This window comes from Bos javanicus, chromosome 3 (assembly GCF_032452875.1).
Source record: "Bos javanicus breed banteng chromosome 3, ARS-OSU_banteng_1.0, whole genome shotgun sequence".
Lineage (NCBI taxonomy): Eukaryota > Metazoa > Chordata > Mammalia > Artiodactyla > Bovidae > Bos > Bos javanicus.
The window spans coordinates 56,827,319-56,850,652 of NC_083870.1; the positions used below are offsets into that span (position 1 = coordinate 56,827,319).

At 41.5% G+C, this 23,334-nt stretch overlaps 1 protein-coding gene across 1 annotated transcript in view; it reads left to right on the plus strand.

Annotated features, from left to right (window-relative positions):
• LOC133245193 (uncharacterized) overlaps positions 1–21,187 on the plus strand; it is a 40,845-nt gene extending 19,658 nt beyond the window's left edge. The window contains exons 5-6 of the mRNA XM_061413164.1: positions 19,396–19,491; positions 20,977–21,187. Coding sequence (XP_061269148.1) covers positions 19,396–19,491; positions 20,977–21,187 — 307 coding nt within the window. The remainder of the gene's footprint in view (positions 1–19,395; positions 19,492–20,976) is intronic.
• Positions 21,188–23,334: the final 2,147 nt, after the last annotated feature.

Sequence of the window (23,334 nt, forward strand, 5' to 3'; positions counted from 1 at the left end):
TTAGCTAATTGGACGGCTCTTCCATTATCATTAATTGGCAGAGTTAATACTATTAAAATGGTTGTTTTATCTAAATGTTTGTATTTATTTCAATGCTTTCCCATCAAGCCACCTAAAAATGCTCTAAAGCGTTGAATTCTGCAATTAGTTTTGTTTTATAGGCTACAAACAGAGTTAAGATTAATCTTAAAACTACAACTACTCTAGGAGGCCAAAGGATTAATTCTTCCTTTTCAAAGAGTAGATGAACGTTGGAGTTTCTTGGACAGGCTTTGTCCATTGTCTCTGGATATGGTCAATAAGAAGTGCCAAAGCCCAAAAGAAACTTAAGAGAGATTCTGGTTAATGTTCTTGATCTAACAAATCTTTACAAGAAAACTTTATTTCACACTCACTTATGGATTCAATCACAGTCATTCATTCAGCAAATATTTATTGTGACTTGCACCAATCACTATTTAGATGCTACGGAAGACTTCCAAGCTGAGTAAAATACAGCCCTTGCCTTTAAGAAGTTCAAATAAAGAAAACATAAATAACTACAAGGTAACATGGTAAGTGTTACACTGGAGGAATAATCAGTATGCTGAGTCAGAAGAAAGGGTGTTGCTAAATCTGCATGGAAGATCAAAAAAGGCTTTCCAGAGAACATGACATCCAAGCTGATTTTTGAAGGATGGGGCTCCCACAGGGTCCTTCCAAGATTTAAAGGAACACCTTGAGTGTTTTCTTCCAAATAATGAAGTAGCTTGATTTGTGAGACAGTTAAAATTGTCCACTCAGACAAAAGGTGACCATTTTCTCTTTGGTGGATCAAGGGAATTCCATAGACATAATGTATCAGCACTTTAGCAAGATACTTAACTAGGCTTTCATGATCTGTTTTTGCTTTTTTTAACTTTTTATTTTATATTATAGTTGATTAGCAATGTTGTGATAGTTTCTGATGTACAGCAAAGTGATTCCGTTAAATACCTACATGTATCTATTCATGATCTCTTTGAATGTCAAGACTGGGACATGTGAGCAGAGTGATGACACGGGTACATAAAATTCTGTGCATGCGTGTTCAGTTGTTTGGTCGTGTCCGAATCTTTGCGATCCTGTTGTCTATAGCCTGCCAGGCTCCTCTGTCCACGGAATTCTCCAGGCAAGAATACTGGAGTGGGTTGCCATTTTCTACTCCAGAGGACCTTCCCAACCCAGGGATCACACTCATGGTTTTTCCATCTCCTGCATTAGCAGGTAGATTTTTTACCACTGCACTACCTGGAAAGCCCCACATAAAATTCTAGTAGGTTGAAAAATGGACTCCAATATGTTAACTATGGTTTTAATGATAACCTAGCCCACTCCAGTACTCTTGCCTGGAAAATCCCATGGACAGAGGAGCCTGCTAGGCTGCAGTCCATGGGGTCGCTAGGAGTCGGACAAAACTAAGCGACTTCACTTTCACTTTTCACTTTCATGCATTGGAGAAGGAAATGGCAACCCACTCCAGTGTTCTTGCCTGGAGAATCCCAGGGACAGGGGAGCCTGGTGGGCTGCCGTCTATGGGGTCACACAGAGTCGGACATGACTGAAGCGACTTAGCAGCAGCAGCAGCAGCAGAGAAAAGCCTCCCCAAAATATGCCAATGAGTATTCTCTTTGACCATGTCCTGTTCAGAGTTTTTAATAATTTGGATCAGGACATAGAGGCTTGTTCAGTCAATTTGTGGATGATACAAATCGTCCAAGGCAGCCAATATATTGATGGATTAATCAAGGATTTATAAAGATCTCAAGAAGCTGGAATAAAGGGTCAAAGTTAATCACATATAACTAAATAAGAAAAATGAATGTCCTCCCTTACTTCATCCCAGTTACTAAAGTATAGGCAGAAAAGCCTTCACCTATGGCATTGTGAGGCAGTAGAAAATGTTCCAAATGTGGTGTCAGAAGACCTAAGTTCAAGTCCTAGCTTGACTGAATGTTACACAGGCAATTTTAAGCAGTACTCTAAAACTTCACCTAGCATCAGTTTTTCCATCCATAAATGAAAAATAAGACAATTTCACAGAGCTTCTATGAGAATAGGGAATACACCAAGACTTTGTAAACTATATATCACCATCCAAAAGTTATCTTTTGTCATGCTTTTAATAACAATAGTGAAATAATAATAATAATAACAGCAGCAATAGTAATTTATTTGAGAGCCTATAGTCTTAAATTCCAGCCTAGAGACCAACAGTGTGGCTTTCAGAATAGCCAATATAGTCTCTACCCAGCCTTCCTTATTTTCAACCACCTCTACAGACAATTCTGATACATTTCCAGGGCTGAGAACCAGTGGAGTAGTTTGTTTCAAACTTTCCTGATGATAAAAATACCACATTGTTTAAACACAGTTTCTAAGGGAGGCCCCACCCCTGGAGATTCAAATTCAATAGGTCTATAATAAGGACCAGGAATTACTATCATCAGGAGAGTTTGAAAAACATTGGACTAGATAATCTGTAATATTCTTCCCAACTTCTAAGATTCTGAAGATCTGATCCAACTCTAGCTGCTCACTGGTTCTGATAACAGTTTTGAAATACTTGGATTATAGTAATCAAGCCCCAAGAGAAAATATATATGCTTGTAGCTGGCCATGATATTCTTCATATGGTGTCTCTAAAGAATTAAACACATTTTTTAATAAACTAAATAGCAATGAACATGTTGGCTTTCCAACTGGCTGTAGTTTGCTATTCTGGTTGATTCCAGTAAATCTATGTATGCATAAATGCAAATGACAAAGTGAATCATTTTTATTAAAGTATTACTCACTATAAACAGACTTTAAACCTTTGATCAGTTAGGAGTTGAGCGTAATATATTTAAATCAATATTTTGTAAATATTTTCATGTAAACATACTCCATTCTCTGATGATGTGAACACAAGTCACTAGAGTTTCAGTCTAGACACATTCTTTTTTTTTTTTTTTTTAGCTAATATTTCACCTTAAAGTAGAGGTGAGAAAGTATGAGTGTTTGAGTGCTGCTCTGCCATCACATTCAGCAGCCTTCATTAGTCTTTGACTGTCTCATCTGTGTCTGCTCAAGAATAATGTTCTAGCTCAATGACCGCAGATCTAGATCTTCTGCAAGTCCTCTTTTCTTTCTTCAATCCTTGCAGCTTAGAACCAAAAGCAAAGCTTTCTATGCATTTCTGAGAAACAGGCTGGGGAAAAAAACGAAAAGGAAATTATTACAGAGCAAGTGAAATGTGATTTTTGCATTGAGGTTTTTCTTTCAGAGCACGGTTCCCTTAGTCCAGAGGGAGATGGCGCAGACTCGGCTGCAGCCCCAGAGCTGTTTGCGTCTCTGCCAGGTAGAAGATGTTCTGAGGAACTGAGAGTCTTGTACGCCCTGCTTGTGAGATATAGGTTGAAGATAAAGGTGAAGAAAGAAGACAGATAAATAGGCAGGAAGAGAGGATGGCAGACTGGGTATAACTACATCCTCCACAACTCAAACAATAGCAACTAAACCCCGCCTTTCATGGAACACTGTTCTCCAAAGGGAAGAATGTGTTCAGTTTTGCGATTCCTTCACTGATGATACGGAGAAGGCAATGGCACCCCACTCCAGTACTCTTGCCTGGAAAATCACAAGGATGGAGGAGCCTGTTAGGCTGCAAACCGTGGGGTCGCTAAGAGTCGGACAGGACTGAGCAACTTCACTTTCACTTTTCACTTTGATACATTGGAGAAGGAAATGGCAACCCACTCCAGTGTTCTTGCCTGGAGAATCCCAGGGATGGGGGAGCCTGGAGGGCTGCCGTCTATGGGGTCGCACAGAGTCGGACACGACTGAAGTGACTTAGCATAGCATAGCACTGATGATAACAGTTTCTATTCCAAGCTGGGAGGGGAGAGGGTATCAATGTGTTTGGGAGAATCAAGTCATATTATTTTGGAACACACTGACAAAAGCAAGTCAATAATTTCAGAATATACTTTATTTCTCAAAATGTGCTCTAGGAGAACATTGTTGCTATTGTTTCATCAGTAAGTTGTATCCGACTCCTCTGTGACACCATGGACTGTAGCCTACCAGGCTCCTCTGTCCATGGGACTTCCCAGGCAAGAATACCATTTCCTCCTCCAGAGGATCATCCCAAACCAGGGATCGAACCCACATCTCCTTCTTTGGCAGGCATTGTCAGTGCATCCTTTATTCACCAGGGAAATGGGTCAAAAGAGATAAATTAATAGATCATTATTTTTATCATAAGTGACGTGTTATTTTAATGACCGAAACAGACACTTCAGTTTAAGAACAAATTCAGTAAGAAATCTTCCACCCAAAAGTGCATGTTGACATATTTCAGATCTTTCCCTAAAATGACATCCCTTCCCCTCCCCTCTCCACTCCCATCGAGAGATAGTCTGCCAGTTGTCTTCCATAGCTCCTGCAAATTCCCTAAAGAACAGAACTGGAGAAGCCATGCTATTCCCCAGAGAATTTCAGCTTCCTCTACCTCACAGAATGAGGAAAATCCTATACGCCACAGGCAAGAAAAGACTCAGCAGTTCCTTCTCCAGGTGATAGAAGATAGAAGGAGCAGGTGAGAGAAGTTATCAGGAGGAGGAGGGAGGGGCCAGAGGGCTGTGCCCCCACTGTGACCACTCTGGGCACTCTCAGCCTCCAAGATCACATCTGGTTCTTCTCTCTTGCTCTCCAGCAACCTGTCTCCTTGCAGTGCCCCAGACACTGCCTGGAGAAGTTCAACCAAACTGGCGCTTTATCTTGTATTCTTTCACCTTGTTCATTCCCAAGTCATTTTACCTCCACACAATTCAGAATGTGTTTGTTGAACATCCGCTCAGTGCCAGACTCCCTGAGAAAAGTAGCGCAGAGGTAAGTATTTACTCTCCGCCTCACTCAGCCTGCCTACTAAGCCATATGCATAGGGCCACACAGGTAGCTTCATAATGAAGACTATGACATTTTGCCAAGGATGAATGGATATGGAAACGAAATTGGATTTCAGTGCACCAGTTATCCCTGGGGCAGGGTGGGAGGGGGCCTCTTTCTAGGAGATGTTCCTTTAAGGTAATGATACTATCCCACATTTGTATAAAGGTCTAGAGTTTACAAAGTCTTCTCATAAACATGATCTCATTGAGAAATGTTAAGAGTCAGCTTTTCTTTTACTATTTACAGATGACAAAAATGAGGCTAAGAAAAAGTAAGATCATGCTGCACCAAGAGATTTTTTAAATAATATTGTTCAACAGCTGGTATACACCCAGAAAAAACTAGGCTAGCTCCCGATTATAATGTTACTCCCTTAGGTATTTCCAAAGTATAGCTTCAATTATCCCACAGATTAAGGTTTGGAGGCAAAAAGATGCCAAGTACTGTAAGCACATGTCACCAATGGACATGAGGAATTGTCACAGCCTTCTTACACAGTGTCCAGGAGATAAGATAATACATTTCTCAGGGTCTGAACATTCTTCTCTGGGTCACTATGATACAAGACCTGTAGATGGAGTTGAGGGTGGGATTCTATAGACTTCAGCATCAGAACACAAATCAAAGACTCCAGGAAATTTCCCAAACTGTGCAGCTCACTGGGCAACTAATCAACCTGGATTTAAATGACATTATCTTCAGGTGAAAGAATCTGCCTGCAATGCGGGAGACCCAGGTTCGATCCCTGGGTGAGGAAGATCCCCTGGAGGAGGAAATGGCAACCCAATCCAGTATTCTAGCCTGGGAAATCCCAAAGACAGAGGAGCCTGGTGGGCTACAGTCCATGCGGTCACAAACATTCAAACATGACTGAGCAACTAACATTTTCACTTCTTTCATCTCCTGATGTGGGTAGAGATTAAGAAGATTGTCTTTCAGGAAGGGGCAGGAGCTGAGGAGTTATTGCTTCATAAGCACCCATCTATAAAAAACTGGTGCTGTTGTCACTGGATACACCAAACTTTGATGAGGCTAGAGAACTAGCTTATGCACAATGAAATGGGCTGGAGCTCCTCGGATGAAAGACATCTCTATAAGACATGTGGATGTGCATTTGATAATCTTTGACATATGTTTAATATTTAGATTTCCAAGATTACTCATGTTAATATCCGCTGCACATCTTACTTTTTTGCCTTTTGTGCTCACTGGGAAATGTGGGTTTGGACACGTTTCAAGCCAGATTTGTTCCTGTTGCTTTATTGCTGCTAACCACGGGGTCACTAAAATGGGAAAATCATCTGCTTCTTCTTCCACTGCACTTTAAATTCAAAACTTAACAATTCTGAAAATAAAAAGAAAGAAAGAAAAGGAGGAATGAAACAAGTAAATGAATAATGAATGCAGTAAAAATAAATGTGTGGTTCTGAGCCCCATTTAATTTTTCTTCAATGACAGTGTTGTTAATGCTATAAAATATTTTCCCTGATAAATGTGAGTTAGCTAATTTGCATGAATGGCTCGTCTGTCATTGTTTTAGTCTGTTGAGTTATGGGTTTTTAAAAATGGGTTCTTTTCTGTTTGACTTCTAATACATTGTTATTATATGTGATCACTGAGCTTTCCTATTGCCATGCTGGAAACATGGGTTTCATCTTTTTTTTTTTTAAATTTAATTTGAGAAACGTAATTTATGTAATAATGAAGTTCTTCAGATAAATGTATTTATAAGGAAAAGTCATTGACACATTAGTCAGTATTCCTTTATAATACAAAAAATAAAATCTATTTTCTGACAAAGTAGCAACTACACAAACTTGGGAAATTTCAAATGAAGGCTCCGAGGATCCCCCTCCGCACTTACAGTTCTGTAATTTCCCAAGGACTGAAATCAAAAGAGCTCTGCAAAATGTTTGTCGTGCACCTGTCCCACAAAAGACTGAGGAGCTAAAGAAAGGCCTTAGATTCTGAATCTTACATAGACTAATGCAAATTAAATAATGTTTACAATACCAGGGAGAGGTTTCAGTGGGCTTCTTTGGAATAAAACAAGTAAAGGCAGAAGGAGTGTGCCAAAGCAAGGCGGAGATTCCAAGCAGCATGTCACTCCATCCACCTTTGCTTTTTAAGGTGTTTTTAAAGTAAACTCAGTGCCCCTAAACTTTGAAGCAGACACCTATGTCTCAAAATTGTCCAACTGCACGTCAAGAGCAGCATTTGAACACTGATGAAATCGTAACCCATGAGGCAATTACTTCAGAGTTAGAAGCTCTAGACAATAGCATTATATGACACTGGAAGTGCCATCTCAGCAGTCATCACAGTGTAAAGCACTAATGAGTAAGTGCTCTCTGGCTGCCTTGCCCCATAAATGACAGAATCCGAAGACAGGGAACCTGACTTAAATCCACCAGGCATAGAAAACTGCAGGTGTGTTGGGACAGCCTACCAGGCATGGCCCAGGGTTTTGCTTCAGCACAAAGTGGAAAGCCTCGGACTCCAAGGTATGTAGACGCAATTTCAAATCCCCCTTGGCCAACTACCTGCTCTCTTATCTCCTCTGAGCACTTCTTTCCTAACACAGAGTAAGTTCCATATGTTAGCTACTGCTATTAATACTAAAGTACTTATACAGTGGAGAAAATAGGACCCACTTTATGACGCTACTTTGAACTTTAGGGATAAAACATTTGTAACTCCAAACACAATACTTGGCATTAGGTAGCTGCTACTCCTACTTTGTGTCATTATCATTAGAATCATCTTCACTGGACTATAAACTGTTCGTTAGAGTAGGGCTTGTGTCTATTGAATTAAGTGGTGAGTCCCCAGCACCTGGGGTTTCCCTGGTGGCTCAACGTAAAGAATACGCCTGCCAATGTAGGAGACGCACATTTGATCCCCTGGGTCAGGAAGGAGGAAGGCATGGAAACCCACTCCAGTATTCTTGCCTGAGAAATCCCATGGACAGAGGAGCCTGGAGGGCTATGGTCCATGAGGTTGCAAAGAGTCAGACACGACTAAACAACCAAACAACAACAACAAAAACAACTCCAGCACTTAGAACAGTGCCTAGACATAAAACAATCTATTTGAACCTCTCCCCCTAACAGCACTGACATAATCCAGACCATATCTGATGTTTGTTTGTTTGTATTTTAAATGTAAGCCTTTAATTCCAAAACACATTCAGATTGAAACCAGAGAGCCCTGTGAAAGTTGTGAATAATCTGGTTGTATAGTCAGTTCAAAAGAGCTGGAGATCAAGGAAAAGCTCCAGAATCAAAAGACTGAGATCTAGCGTCCCTCTGGTTTCTGTGTCTGTATGACTTAACGCAAGGCCCAAATGTTCCTGAGGTTCAATCCACTTACCTATGAAATGAGGAATAATGGTGATGTGGTTTAACCTACTCTAGTAGCATTGTTGTGAGAGCCAAGTGGGGCTATATATATAAATATAACATTGAAAAATGTTTCATGTTCTACAAAATATTACTGATAATAAATATTACTTATCATTCACCAACATTATTGAATGTCCACTTGGCCTCTGGACAAAAGGAACTGTGTAGACCAGCAGGCCAAAAACTCAGCCTGTGAGTTTATATAAATGGATTTTATGTTTTTAGATTGCTAAAAATAAAAAAAAAATCAAAACAAGAATTCTAGTTCATGACACATATGTGTGCACGCTGTCATTTCAGTCAGTCGTGTCCAACTCTTTGCCACCCTATGGACTGTAGCTCACCAGACCCCTTTGTTCATGGGATTTTCCAGGCAAGAATATTGGAGTGGGTTGCCGTTCCCTTCTCCAGGGGATCTTCCTGACCCAGGGATCAAACTCGCGTCTCTTGTGTCTCCTGCATTGGCAGAGAAGGAAACTCAGTGCCCCTAAACTGGGAAGCCCATTTCATGACATATCTACAATATTTACTCTCTGAATTTTTAGAGAAAAAGTTGGTCAACCCCTAACTCTTAGGAGTTTATATTAATTATAGTTTTAGTTTCTTTTAAGGTTAAACCTTAAAGCAGATAGAAATTATGCCCTGCACAATTGATGCTCAACTAGCTGTAGCTCAGACATAGCGCAGTTGGTAAAGAATTTGCCTGCAATTCAGGAGACCCGGATTCAATTCCTGGATTGGGAAGATCCCCTAGAGAAGGAAATGGCAACCCACTCCAGTATTCTTGCCTGGAGAATCCCATGGACAGAGGAGCCTGGCAGGGTACAGTCCATGGGGTCGTAAGAGTCAGTCACAACTTAGAGACTAAACCACCACCGCCAAGTAACAAAAAGAGTATTTCCTTAAATTAAAGGCAGACCTTGGGTGCACCTCACCAGCCTTAGGAACACCCTCAAGTCCAGGATGAAAGTTGCCCATTCTAGCCTGCTCAAGTCTCTGGTCCCAGGTGAGCCTGTCATCTGTGTCACCAAAATCAGTGTCTTTCTTGTTTACCTCTTTATTTTAAGCATCTATCAAACAGCAAGGATTTCCTAAGTATTTGTTGAATGAATGAGTGAATTCAAATATTCATTTATCTGCTATTCACAGCCTGGCTCCAGCCCTTGCTCTTACATAACACCTTCAGAAACTACTCCAACCCAGAGGTCTCTCTCATGTCCTAGAGTCTCACACCCTCTTTGATCCAAGGGAGGCCATGTAGGGTTTTCAGATACTCTTGAAATGTTGCCCATACTTTTTGCTAATGATTGTCCAGTTAATATATTCATTATGTATTTATACTTTGTTCTTCCAATAAGGTTATAAAACTGTCAGGACCAACATGACACCACTTCTGACTTCCTCCTTAAAACCAGCCAGCAAATCCATCTGCACTTGCAGCAAAATACATTAGGATGACCTAACCCCAGTACCTGTGACTTGACATGGAGACTATCTCATTGCTGGTTTGCCTTGAATGTCAACTGCTGACCTGAAAATTTCAACGCTAGGTCTCACCATGTCTTAGGTACTAGCTCGTCACTTTGTTCCTTTGTTTCTGGGCCCCAGGAGTGGTCACTGAGGCAGGGCCTTGTCTTGCCTGGCCCTGCAATAAGGGCTGGAACTCCATCTCTTGACCCCAGCCTGGTGCTCAGGGGTGCATGCTCTGCACTTGCTCCTGATGCTGACAGCCTTCTGCCTGCTGAACATCCCAGGACCTTCCAGTGCTCTCAGGCTCCCACTGTCAGATCATTCTCTTGGACCATATTCACAATCACTTGGCAGGACTGTAACCTCCAGGATATCACATTTTATTCACTCTCTTCTGGACTACCCCAACCTGTGGTAAGTCACCAGGCCAGATTAGGCCAAGCTGTGAGATACAGTTCTGCAACTTGCACTTCTTTTTTATCTACCACATGCCTAGATTGTGCTTGAACCACTGTAGGCTTGCCAGAGTGGCTCAGCAAAGATCAATTCATTGTTTTTCCAGCACACACACAAAAAATAATAAAGGATGGTCACTTATAAAGTGTCATATCTAAGTTTCTTGTATGTAAAACTCCATGGTTCTCACCCCATCAGACCCAACATATCCTTTTTATAAAAAGTAGTTTATGATCCCCCCTTTACTATCATGAAATGAAATGTATAGACAGTGTACAGTCAGCCCTTAGAAACTGACGGTTATGCAGCCAAGGAGTCAATCAACCACAGATGGAAAACATTAGTTTTTAAAAGTTCCGTAAAGTTCCAAAAAGCAAAACTTGAATTTGCTGTGCATCAGCCACTATTCACTTAACATTTGCATTGTAGCTGGGCTTCTCAGGTGGTGCAGTGATAGTCTGCCTGCCAGTGTAGGAGCCACAGGAGATGTGGGTTCGATCCCTGTGTTGGGAAGATCCCCTGGAGAGGAAAATGGCAACCCACTCCAGTATCCTTCCTGGAAAATCCCATGGACAGAAGAGCCTGGTGGGTTACAGTCCATGGGGCTGCAGAGTAGGACATGACTGAGCGACTAAGCATGCACACATGCATATACATTGTATTTACAACTATTTACATTGTATTAGGTATTATAAGTAATCTAGAGATGATTTAAACCATATGGTAGTATATGCTTAGGTTATATACAAATACTATGCCATTTTATATAAGGGACTTGAGCATTACAGATTTTGGTATCCATAGGAGTCCTGAAACCAGTCACTGACAATACCAAAGAAGGGCAGCTTATCATGTATATATATTACCTAGACACATTTTTAAACACCAATATGATGCCCTGCATGTACAAAAAAGGAGAAACAAAAGGAAAATAATTAATTATAAAATAATGTGCGTTTACACATGTACACAAGAAAGGCTTGAAAAAGTAATCAAATGCTTGCACTGTGATTTTTTTCATGCCCAATTCTTGGCAAAGTTCTGAACAAAACAAAATATAATCTTGCCTTAATATACAAGGTAGTTGTAAATTCATGGAAAATTTAATGTGTATTAAAACGGGGGAGGAAATTATGTAAATTGGAGTTAGGTTTTAGGCTTAGAAAGGTTTACCTACATGAATGCCTGGCAGGACATTCAGAAACCCCGTGAGATGCTATAGGATTCCGCATTGTGTGGGACTGTCCCGTAAACAGGATGTCTCACATCGGACTCCCACCCCAGTTCAGTGACATCTGAAAAATGTTTCCAGGAATTTCCAAAGCACTCTGTAGGGGGCAGTACTACCACCATTGAAAGCTATTGGTTTAACCTACCTATTCAAAACTGTCCTGCACTTAGATCCCCTCTCAGACACAATATCTCCTCTGATCCTGCTGCTGCTGCTGCTGCTAAGTCGCTTCAGTCGTGTCTGACTCTGTGTGACCCCATAGACAGCAGCCCACCAGGCTCCCTCGTCCCTGGGATTCTCCAGGCAAGAACACTGGAGTGGGTTGCCATGTCCTTCTCTAATGCATGAACATGAAAAGTGAAAGTGAAGTCACTCAGTCGTGTCCGACTCTTAGCGACCCCATGGACTGCAGCCCACCAGGCTCCTCCATCCATGGGGTTTTCCAGGCAAGAACACTGGAGTGGGGTGCCACTGCCTTCTCTCCCTCTGATCCTGAGACCCCCAACTAAAGGGTTTGACTGAGTGACTGTACTTCAGGGGCTGGCACACCCCAAATCCAAGAGCCAAAGTTGAATGAATCCCGAGATCTCAACACTATCCAATCTCAAGGCTATGATTTAGGCAGTCACAAGAAGAGGAGATGTCATTGCACAATGGAAATACGAGAGTTCCCCCTAGCAAATTAATCATATTAAAAGGCAAAACCATCAGGATTCTCTTACTCCACTGACTCTCTGCCTCACATACTCATTTTGCTCTATAAAACCACTGCATGTAAGGGTTGACAGTAACTTTCTCTCTCTCTCTGCACACAGTTAACACTTCATCCTGTCTCCCAGACCACCCTTCTCCTGCCCAACCTTCTGCCATTTCTCCTAACACATGTCACAAGCACCCCAGCTCCATGCCTTCTTTCCCAGACCTTATATTGCTAACCCTACCTTCCAACTGACCTTCTTTCTATAGAGTTTCCTGGCTCCAATTTTGGCTACATTTCTACACAGTCTAGGTAGACCCACACTGCTTTCCCATTGCCCTCATCTGGTTCACCCTGGGAAGGAACTCTGACTGGTCTTCAGGGGCCCACTCTGGGTGATTTCTCTGCATGTTCTCCCATACTTTTGCTCTTCAATGGCCATCTTCAGTAAAGTGGGACCTTAGTTCATGTGGCATGGGACTCCATCCTCCAGGATGTTTCTCTTGCTGTCTACCTGGAATGAATCTCCTCCTTCATCTCTTAAACTCTATCACTATTCTAAACCAGCTGAAATATCCCCTCTTCCAACAAGTCTTCTTAAATATTCTCTCCAAGTTTCTGCACCTCTTCCATAGTCTGTCTCTTTTGCTTCAACCTTGAAGACAAAGGTCCTTTTTAGGATTCTTTTTTGTCCCCAATGACACAGAGGAATTTGCCACGGTAGCCCAACTGTCCAACCCAGTCTTGTGGTTTTATGAACTCAAAAGAAAGGGAAGTGATAGACTGATGGCATATTTGATCTTCCAAGAGGAGCCCCTAGCCTCTTCTTCAGAATCACTTCCCTTCTCCTCAACTAAAGTCAAACCCCCTGAGGACACCCGCTGGCCCAGAGATGTCCTTCCCCTCTTCAAGTTGCAACATTAGTGCATTGATAGTAGATCCATACCATCACGGTGACTCTGAAAACATGAACTAAGACAATAATAAATTAGAGCAATAGTCAACTCATAGCACTGTGATGCTTTCATGTATGAATTGGAATGTGAACACTGAGATTTTCATTTCATGGTTGAAAAATATACGAGTTGACCCAAATACTAATTTCTGCATTTCCATCATTTACATATCATGGGTCAGTAACCATTTCTTGCCTAAGTGGCTTTCCAAATGAAAAGCTGTAATATTGTAATGGTTTATCATATTTACAAACATTGCATTGTGCTACCCATTCAGGGCTTTGGATTCATTGGCGAATAAGCAGATCCCAGTCTCCAAGAAGGCAGAGCAGTGCCTGAGAGGAGAGAGCCAGTTCCCCAAGGAGAGATCCATTTGTTTCTTCCTCCCTCAAGTTCAGGAGTCTAGGAACCTCTATTCCACTGGGACATCTTCTAGCCACCTCTTTTCTCCCGCATGCCATGTGGTCAGCAGGGGCCAAGGCTGGACTCTGCTTGTGTTTCTGTGATTTTTCTCCTCTCTGGGGCCAAAGAATCTAGTTGCTTTGAAAATGTCTCCTTGGGAGGCTGGAAGTGCTGAGAGAGCCAAATGTGATCTTTGGGAAGGGTAATGCAACCTGATGTTTTTTATTACAGTTCAGAACAACATCGAATGAAATGTCTACGGTGATTCTTTTCCCTCATTTTAATGCCAGGATAATACAAATCAGCATATGACTGAACTGGTCTTTGATGTGAGCCCTGTCCTTGTCACTGCACTCCTTCACACTGGCCTGAGTTACCTGCACCATTAGGGATCTCACTTATCACTGGACATGAGTTTCTTAGAAATCTGTGTTTTTAAAGGATAATAGAGTTAGCACTATAGATTAAAAGGAGAGCTGGTGTAACAGTTACCCTGCCCCTGCAGGCTCAGTTTCCAGGTCTGACTTGCTCTTTCTTACAACTGGGGTTGAAGGTCAGCATCCAGCCTGTGTGGGGATAGTCGCCCCTTCCTCATTCACACAGGCACGCTCTCAGCCCCAGCTGTTCTCCAACCCACACCTCCTTTGCTGAGCTTCTCTTGCTCCTGCTTTGGCACAAACACTTAGAAGGAAACTAAAGGGAAAGCATTGAGGTCATTTATTAGATTCTCCTGTGAATTTGGTTTCAGGACTAGAAAGCGGTGCCGTGGTTGTGTGATTTATGAAATCCCTCCTGCTGCTGCTTTTCCTTATTTTGAGGGTGATGTACAAGAAGAGAGTTAGCGAAGAGTTGACTGGTCACATTTCACACCCTCGCCTGTGAGTCCTAGCGTGGAGGGCATAAAGACAATAATGTGGACAGAGAGGTGGTGGGGAGGGATTTAGCTGTTAATGGAAATTTCTCCTTCAGACTCTCTGGGAAAAAAAAAAATGTTGCCTTTCAGAGGATGGATCTCCCCACACCCTTTTTTTTCTCCCTAGCTCCTATGTTTTAAAAAAGTTAAGGGGTGTTTGCGTGTGTGTGTGTGTGTAGTGGGGGGCAGTGTGTTTGGAGGGAAGCAAGCAGAAAGGGAAGGGAGTGGAAAATGGTTGTTATCATCCCAAAGTCCTTCTCTGGCTGGCTGCGGCTCTGTTTATGAAATGCCATAACAATAGTGAGCTCACGCCTGTGTGCTCCTATCAAGCAGGGTTCCTGGGTGCCAGATGGGCACTTTGTGACTGTATGAGCGTGGATTATTTCATTTCCTACATCTGGGACTCCAAATGGCCTCCCAGAATGCCACAGGAGTGGGATACCACTTCTCAGCTGGGGGCCCCCACCTTCACCAGGGTTCCCAGTGGAGCAGAGGAGAGGAAGCCAGCCATTCCCAAGTGATATCTGAAAGTTGACACACACCAGGGCCAGGGGGAATGTTTTAGAAGCCAGAACAAGATGGAAATAAATAATAACCCATCATGTATGTCAGCAGCAGTTGAAAAAAAGAGGAAAGAACAAATGGAAAACAAATCATAAAGCATTTTCTTCCCTGGCCTCAGAAGATGTTCTGGGAATAATGTTTTGCATTTCAGCTTTGAAATTCTGTTGTGACCTTCTAGCCACACACCTCTGGATATTACTAGTGGTCCAGATAAGGAAACCAAAATGGTCTGAGGAATGCCGGCATAGACCACAACCTCTTGGCCTCTTTCTCACTTTATTTCAGTTAATGGGATGAGGTGTATTGGTATGAAAGAGTAGTGAGAGTGCTTACTTCTCCTAAATACTGAACCAAAGTTGAGTGTTCGCAGAGGCAGCACACTGAACTGCTGTTTAGATAAACCTGATGGACAGAGTTGCCATCCACAAATCAGATTCTTCTTGTTTTCAGGTTTATTATGGAAAATCCTCACCTGCTCAAAAGGAGTTATCCAAATCACTTAATTTGTCCTGCAAGAGAAAAAAAAAAAACTTTTTTACAAGAATATGTGACTTATGTTAAAAAAAAATCTGACAGTTTGACTTAACCGTTTTGCATAAGATATTTACAAACCATGGCATATTAAAGGGGGTTTTTATGCATTTTCACATCCTGCTTGGTTTAAAGCAGCAATTTTCTGCAAGGACAACAGAGAAAAAAACACGCTTTTCACTGCTTATATTAATTACATTTTTTCATTACCCATCATGTTTTCTGCAGGCTTGTGTATTATTACTGCAAAATGTAATGAAATAGAAAAAAGAGAAAAGAATGGACTTCTGGGAAATTTTCCAATTCTTGAAATGCAATGTTAATTGAGAGCTATTTTTAGGGCTGTGCGGATAGTGCAGGACCCAGGGCCATTGGTACAAATGGGTCCAGTCCAGGTGTGGCTTCCCGGGTGACAGTCTGGGTCTCTGCTGCTGGAGAGCTTCAAAATTTCTGTCTTGCTTGGTGCCAAGTCTACCGAAGGACATGGAAGGATTTCTACAGATGAGCTAGTCACAAAGGAAGTAGAAGAAAAGCAAGGGGAGATGAAGATGGATCCACATGGAGCCCAGGCTCAGTGATGCTTGGTAGCAATTCCCAACCTCACCTTCATCCACTCCATCAAAATGAAAGAAAACTAATCAATATTTAGGAAAATGGTGACACATAGTCCAATACATTCCAAGGCCCTTGCAATGAGGAATTTAAAAAGTGTCCATGAGGTGGTGGCCAACAAGACCCTTTATCAGGAAACTTCTTCCCCTGCTGGAGAATTTACAAGTTCTTAGTGTTGGGTATATCCTGCCAAGGACTTGAAGAAAATTGTCTGCCAAGGCAAGAACTCGGTGAATTGGAGAAATATTGTTTCTTTTATTACTAAACTATATAGACCATAGATTTAACTTCCCACTTGATTAAGCTGAATAGATGACTCTCAAATTCATAGAGGCCCTTCTGTATTACTTCTGTACCCCAGAATCCCATTTCCTGATGTAGTATTAGAACTAACATTGCAAATGATAGAAGACACAGAGTAAACATGTTTACAGGGGCCAAGTGTTCTTCTAAGGAAAGGTCTCAGAAGGGCTTCAGAGAACTTAGAAACTCTGCGCATATTTGAAAATTCTCTATCTCAACATACCATAAAGCTTTTGAAGCTCTCTGAGTGTTTCAGCCACCCCTAAACATTAGTCTCCTGCAAATGCATTCTATGAAAAAAAATTAAACAACTGCTAAAACCCATAAATTCCTATAATTCTTATTGCTGCTTCCATTTTCACAAAGTAAAGACAACTGTCCATACAAGTCATCTGGCCAAAACTAGCTTAAGGCTATCAGACTTAGAAATCCCATATGAGCAGCATTTCACCCAGTTAAAAGCAACTGAGAACAAAGGGAAAACACTTTCCAGTCAATAGTTTTCTCTGAGCTATGAGGTAGGTACCCAGCCCACCTGTCTCTGCTGCTTCAGGCTGCCCAGGGCCACAGCCAGTGCTGTGAGCTTACTCTGAATTCAGCAGATTGCAATGCCCTGCTGCAATGTTGTCATCAGAGGCAAACTGGCTGTCTGCCTTGAGACTATTGCCTTAGCCCCGATTTATATGTTGTTTGGAATAAAGTGTGTAATAAAAAGAGAAATTCCACCCTTTCTAGGAGTTTCTTCCCAGAGCAACGTCACCTACAACAGTTGTTGGTAAAACCAGTGGTACATGGAGTGAGAAGGCAAAATGTAAATGGTGCATGAGAACCAAAATTCCGTAGCTGGGTAGAGAGAAACCTGAGTTTCCAGTTCCCACTGCAGGGATTCAGTTCACAAAGATTAACTCAGATAGTTCCTGGCCAGCCTGGCCCACATTCAGTGCCATCTAAGGGTGGGCTAACCAGCTGGTAGGATTCCATCTCCTGCTCATCACAATGATGACAAGAGGTGATCTAAGTAGTCCTTGGTTTACTCCAAGTAATTCCCCTTCTTAATCACCTGCTTTGGACTTCTGTGCTTATTTTAATTCTAACAGGGTTAGATCTCTATATCTCTTTTAATCAGCTTTTAACAATAGCTATTCACCTCTGCTATGAATGATATTTAGTTCCCTTACACTCCCCCCTCCCACTTTATCTACCTTCATCTTCCCAGTTTCTAAAACTTATGGCTTAGATTTTCTTACTGGTTACATCTGTAGTGTTAAATAACATAGTCAATGTCTGTGTCTCATTTTAGAAACTTTATGTATGTTTGATAAGGATATTGTTGGCTCTATATTGCCCTCTCCCACCCCACATCCCCCACCCCAAATCCCAATATCTGTCAACTCTACTGATATATTTACATTGTCAAAATTGACAACATTTATGTTCTTTTCTGTAATTATAATTAAGCCTTCTGTGAGTTTGTCTAGGGATTGACTCTAACAATTAATAACCTACAACCTATAAACAGGGCTTATATGAGCACGATTATATAAATATTTTTACCTGTGGACCAATCTCTTTCTTTCCTGAGACATCCACCCAGCTGTCTCTGAATTTCTGCTCCCATCCAGGCAGCTTGGTCTTGAGTGACTGCCCAGCTGTCACCAAGGGACTTCCCTCTCTGTCCTCTCTAGGTTAGAGCTATTGTTTCCTGGATCTCATGCCTTCCTCCTTCATGATGTTTTCCTTTTTTCTGGAGTTCACTGTCGATGATTTTTTTTTTCAGAAATATGAACTATAATTTATTTCATGTTTGCTATGTTTTTCCTTTTGCTACTTCACCAGGGTTTGGCTGGGGATAGAATTCTATGGTCAAAGTTATTTTCCATCAGAACTTTGAAAACATCATTCCATTGGTTTCCAGCACCCAATGTTGCTGATGAGAAGTCAAATGCATTCCTGAGTCTCATTACCCAAAAGATAATCTTTTTTTTTTTTTTTTCCTGTATTGAATCTCTTTAGGAGTTCCTCATTTTTCCTGGTGCTTTAAAGTCTCATAGGTATGTGTCAGGTATGGACAAAAACTAGTTTTAAGACATTTTGATAGAGATATCTGCTCCTTTTTGCCTTCCCTGTTAGGATTAGAAAGAAGCAGCTCTGTATTGGTTTCTGAAACTCACATTGCTATCAGGGAAGAAATAAATCATAATATGATATTCTCATATCTGACAAATTGAATTTAGAGTATGAAGTTCAAATTTTTATAAATAAGTTAATAAACACATCATCACTAATAAATTTTTAAAGCCCTCAAAGCCTATAAAGTAGAAGTTCCCCATGCCTCATTCATAAAGTATAAGGCAGAAGGTGGGTGAGAAGAAAAATTTGACTAAATTTTTGACATTTTCTTGCATTTGCCAAAAACCCAAAACTATTTGACGGTGTTTTAAGAAAATGATGAATATAATGGAGAGAGTTTATGGAAGAAGGAATGTAAAGAAGTACTTCCTTGGATAGATTTTGCATAAATACCTCATCCTATAGCAAATGAACCTGGGTTTTAGAACATACCAATCTGGACAGGAACTCTAGCCCTGCCATTTTCTAGTTAAGTGAGTCAAGCAAATTAAACTCAATAAATGTTACTTTCCTTCCTTCTTTATCCCTAATTCCATGGGCTTAACATTGAGGCTTGGATAGTTATAGATGTTCTATTCAGTGTACCATGATGAGGTACAAAGGATGAGTTTAGAAATGTAACAGAATGTTAAATTGGAAGTTCTGACTGATGCATTGAGATACAATTGATGTTGCATTCCAAAGAAAGTGCTAGACCATATGCAGAATTTCCAAAAGGAGAAATATAGAAGAACCAATTGCATAATTCTTGAAATCTGTCATTCACATTAAAGACATAAAAGGGCTCTGAGAGTGGAAATTAAGGAAAATTTTGTGACAAGGATTTTAGCAAAGAGGTTTGGAGATTCTGGGACTCCCTTCTCAGGAAGGTCAGTGGAGCTCTGAAGACCTCAATGTGTATCTCCTGCAGTTTGGGAATAAGTAACCAGGCCTAGGTTATATCTGAAGAAGTTAAAATAACCCTTAGAAGCAAGGTAATAGACTACATTAAAAAAAATAACTACTCACCAAGGTTTTTGAACACTAAGAACTAAATCGACAAGGCCCAGGACCATTTAAAAGGATCTGATTAAGGAGTGGCTTGGTAGTCTAAGGAGACACATAAGAACTGTTCTCCTAATTTAGATACAACTATCTTGAGCTATGGGCTTCCCTGGTAGCTCAGCTGCTAAAGAATCTGCCTGCAGTGCAGAAGACCCCAGGGATTCCTAGGTTGGGAAGATACCCTGGAGAAGGGATAGGCTACCCACTCCAGTCTTCTTGGGCTTCCCTAGTAGTTCAGTCGGAAAGAATACACCTGCAATATGGGAGACCTGGGTTCAATCCCTGGGTTGGGAATATACCCTGGAGGAGGGCATGGAAACCCACTCCAGTACTCTTGCCTGGAGGATCTCCATGGACAGAGGAGCCTGGTGGTCTACAGTTCTTGGGGTCGCAAAGAGTCAGACACGACTGAGTGACTAAGCGTGAGCATTTTGAGCTATATCATGTTTATATGCACAATTCCCTTTTTCAGTAGATAGTTCCATACTGCTCAGGCTTCCCTCATAGCTCAGTTGGTAAAGAATCTGCCTGCAATGCAGGAGACCCTGGTCCAATTCCTGGGCCAGGAAGATCCGCTGGAGAAGGGATAGGCTACCCACTCCAGTATTCTTGGGCTTCCCTTGTTAGTCAGCTGGTAAAGAATCCACCTGCAATGAGGGAGACGTGGGTTCAATCCCTTGGTTGGGAAGATCCCCTGGAGAAGGGTAAGGCTACCCACTCCAGTATTATAGCCTGGAGAATTCCATGGACTGTATAGTCCATGGGGTTGCAAAGAGTCGGACACAACTGAGCAACTTTCACTTTCACTTTCTGTACTGCTCAGAGTGAACACTGTGATTCTACTGTACATCCATAATATGTCTGCAACAGTTCTAAGTTACCATATAATTAAAATAATAGCTAATATTTATTGAGTGCTTTCTATGTGCCAAGCACTGTTCTAAATATTTCATATCTATTAACTCACAAGAGCCCCTACTAAGTAGGCACTTCTACTGCCATCCTCATGAGGAAACTGAGTCACACGGAAGGTAACTTGCCCACAGATTCATAGCTAGGAAATGGCAGAGCTAGCATTCAATTCAAGTGGTCTAGCTGTTAGACCCAAGCTCATAACAATCATTACATTCTCTCTCTAAGGCTTGGCAAAAACAGTTCCAAAGAATTGAGTTCCCTTTCTTCTATTTTCAATAAATAAAGCTCCAATTAGCATTTTTAAACCTCCAGAAGAGTTTGTGCTGGTTTGAAGACCTCCTCAAAAGGAAATAAAAAGCAGATTTCAACTTACAGAATTATTTTTCAAAAGTAAGGTGGTATAGGAATAAAATAGAGGAGGAAATAAGTAAATATGGTACTTGGTATCTGAAACTGGCCATTCATCAAGCCATGTCAGCAACACCCAACTTAAATTTGATGAGTTCAATATTTTCAGGACTAGCAGAACTTCTTGTGACCTGTATAATTGAGCAGAACTTCTTGGTTAAGATGGGCCTGGGGCTGGACCTCAGCTCTCAAGGCTAAATTTCTTCATTCCATAGTTCTTCCAGGTCACTGTCAAAACCACTGGTAATTTTACACTGCAGTGATCTGTGCCTTTTCCTGGCCTGAGGATAAATAGAAAACTTAACAGTTCTGAGAGCTGTTGACACCATGTACTGAGAAACACAATCAGAAAATGTTAAAGGAAACCCTTGAAGGATGTGAATGAAGAATGTGGACATTCACACATGGAAACTCCCCATGTGATGCCAGCTTGGCTCCCCAGCTCTGCAGCCAAAAAATGAACAAGTTAGAGAGGGAATAGGGGTGCATGCCTGAAGCTTTAATAGAAAACAATAAGGGATGAGCATTCCTAGCAAGGCTTCAAATGACCATTGGCTGGTAGGCAGAGGATTCTAGTGTGCTCAATAGAAGGGTTACAGTGATAAAAAAAAAAAAAAAAGATGCCTACAGGAGGATGGGGAAAATCCAGTTCCACCCCAACAACTACCAAATATAGTTGCTTGTTTTCCTATTTGATAAACACACATGGATACATTTTTTATTTCCCCCTTTAAGTATGTATGTAACACCTTTAAGACTCAATCTAAGGTCACACACTTAAAGAAAAACTAGGGAGGTACAGATGCATTTCCTGAACCCTACAACTGGACATTCGGTCTGACAACAGGACAGTATGTTTGAACTGAGAACAGGAAAATACCTTACGATCTCTGTCAGCATGAGCTATAAGGAATAGTTAAAAAAAAGGAAGGGGTTTCTGGAGGTATAAAGTAAGATATGGATCCTGGCTTTGAAGTATGCACAACACAGACACATGGGAGCTCAGATCTAATTGCTGCTCCAGCCCTAGATCCCACTCGAGTAGCCTAAGCAATAGCCCTGGAGTCCTCTCCTCGTTAAGTATAATAAAAGTGGTTTAGTTTTCCCTCTCACAGTATTTCCCTTCTTATTTGCCAGAGATAGATGTAGATAGCTTCATTCTTAATGTAATTACTGTTCCCTCAATATAAATGGCTTTCATTCACTCACTTATCCATTCAATATATAAACACTAAGTGCTGGTCTAGGTACAGGAGATTCAGATAATTAAGCCCTTGTCCTAGTCTGTGAAAAAATGAGAGACGTATAATGTGTTATATATGAAGGCAATAACAGAAGTATGTGCTTGATATAGTGACTCCAGAGAGGACAGGGTGATTAAATAGAAGGGACAAAGTATTCTGGTAAATAATGACCTAGAAAGAAGAACAGGAAGAGTTTAAGGCTCTTCCCTCAAGAAAATAAGCCTGTAGGACTTGGAGCATCTCCATCTGAGTCCTCATCCTGTCTTCCTCCAAGTCCTGGGATTCACATGCTATGTAAGTCTCAGAAACAGGAGAAGCAGTTGCTTAAGCTATCTTGCAGACTTGAATAAATCAACAATGGGCCTGTGAGCAACGACCTTTGACAAGTCCTTGTGTTTGGCTCAAGTGCAAGAGAACACAGTGCCCAAGTAGAGAACAATCTGCCTGCCCAGGGACCCTCTGGAGGTGAGGCTCTGTCAGCGAGTGCTACAGGGACTGGCCCTGGGTACACCGAACTCTGCTCATCAGAAAGCACAGCCTTGGGGAGGGTCCTCCTGCAGCCGCTGCAAAGTGATGATTAAGAGGCAGCACAAATCGCATGGATCCTGTCCTAGCCTTATGCTTTCTGAAGATAATGATGATGAACGAAATGATGAATGAGCTATGATAATCCTATAAAAACCCTCCTGTCTTCTCTTGCCTTCTTTTCTTCTCCTATTCTTTTCCCTATCTCCAAATCCATTCCTCTAACTCTTTGATGATTCAAACCACTTTTCCTATGAAGACAACCTGAAAATGTCCCCCACAACGGCTCCTGAGCCACCTGAAACCTGTCTTTCTTGCTAATGACAAGGCCCATCTCAGCTGACACAAACCATTTTTATGTGGAGTATTTGATGGTTCTGTGTTTTGTTCTGATGATTGTTAGTTCTTTTGGTTCATTGGCGTTGGAAATAAATCACATCTAACCTCTTTTGTACTAAAATTAACTGTCTCCTTGGACTGATTATCTTGCCCTTGGTCTCTGCGGAGTTGCACCCATAGGATCTCCAACGTGCCTGGCAGCCCGAGCAGTTTGCTGAAGTTCCATATGAGGGGAAT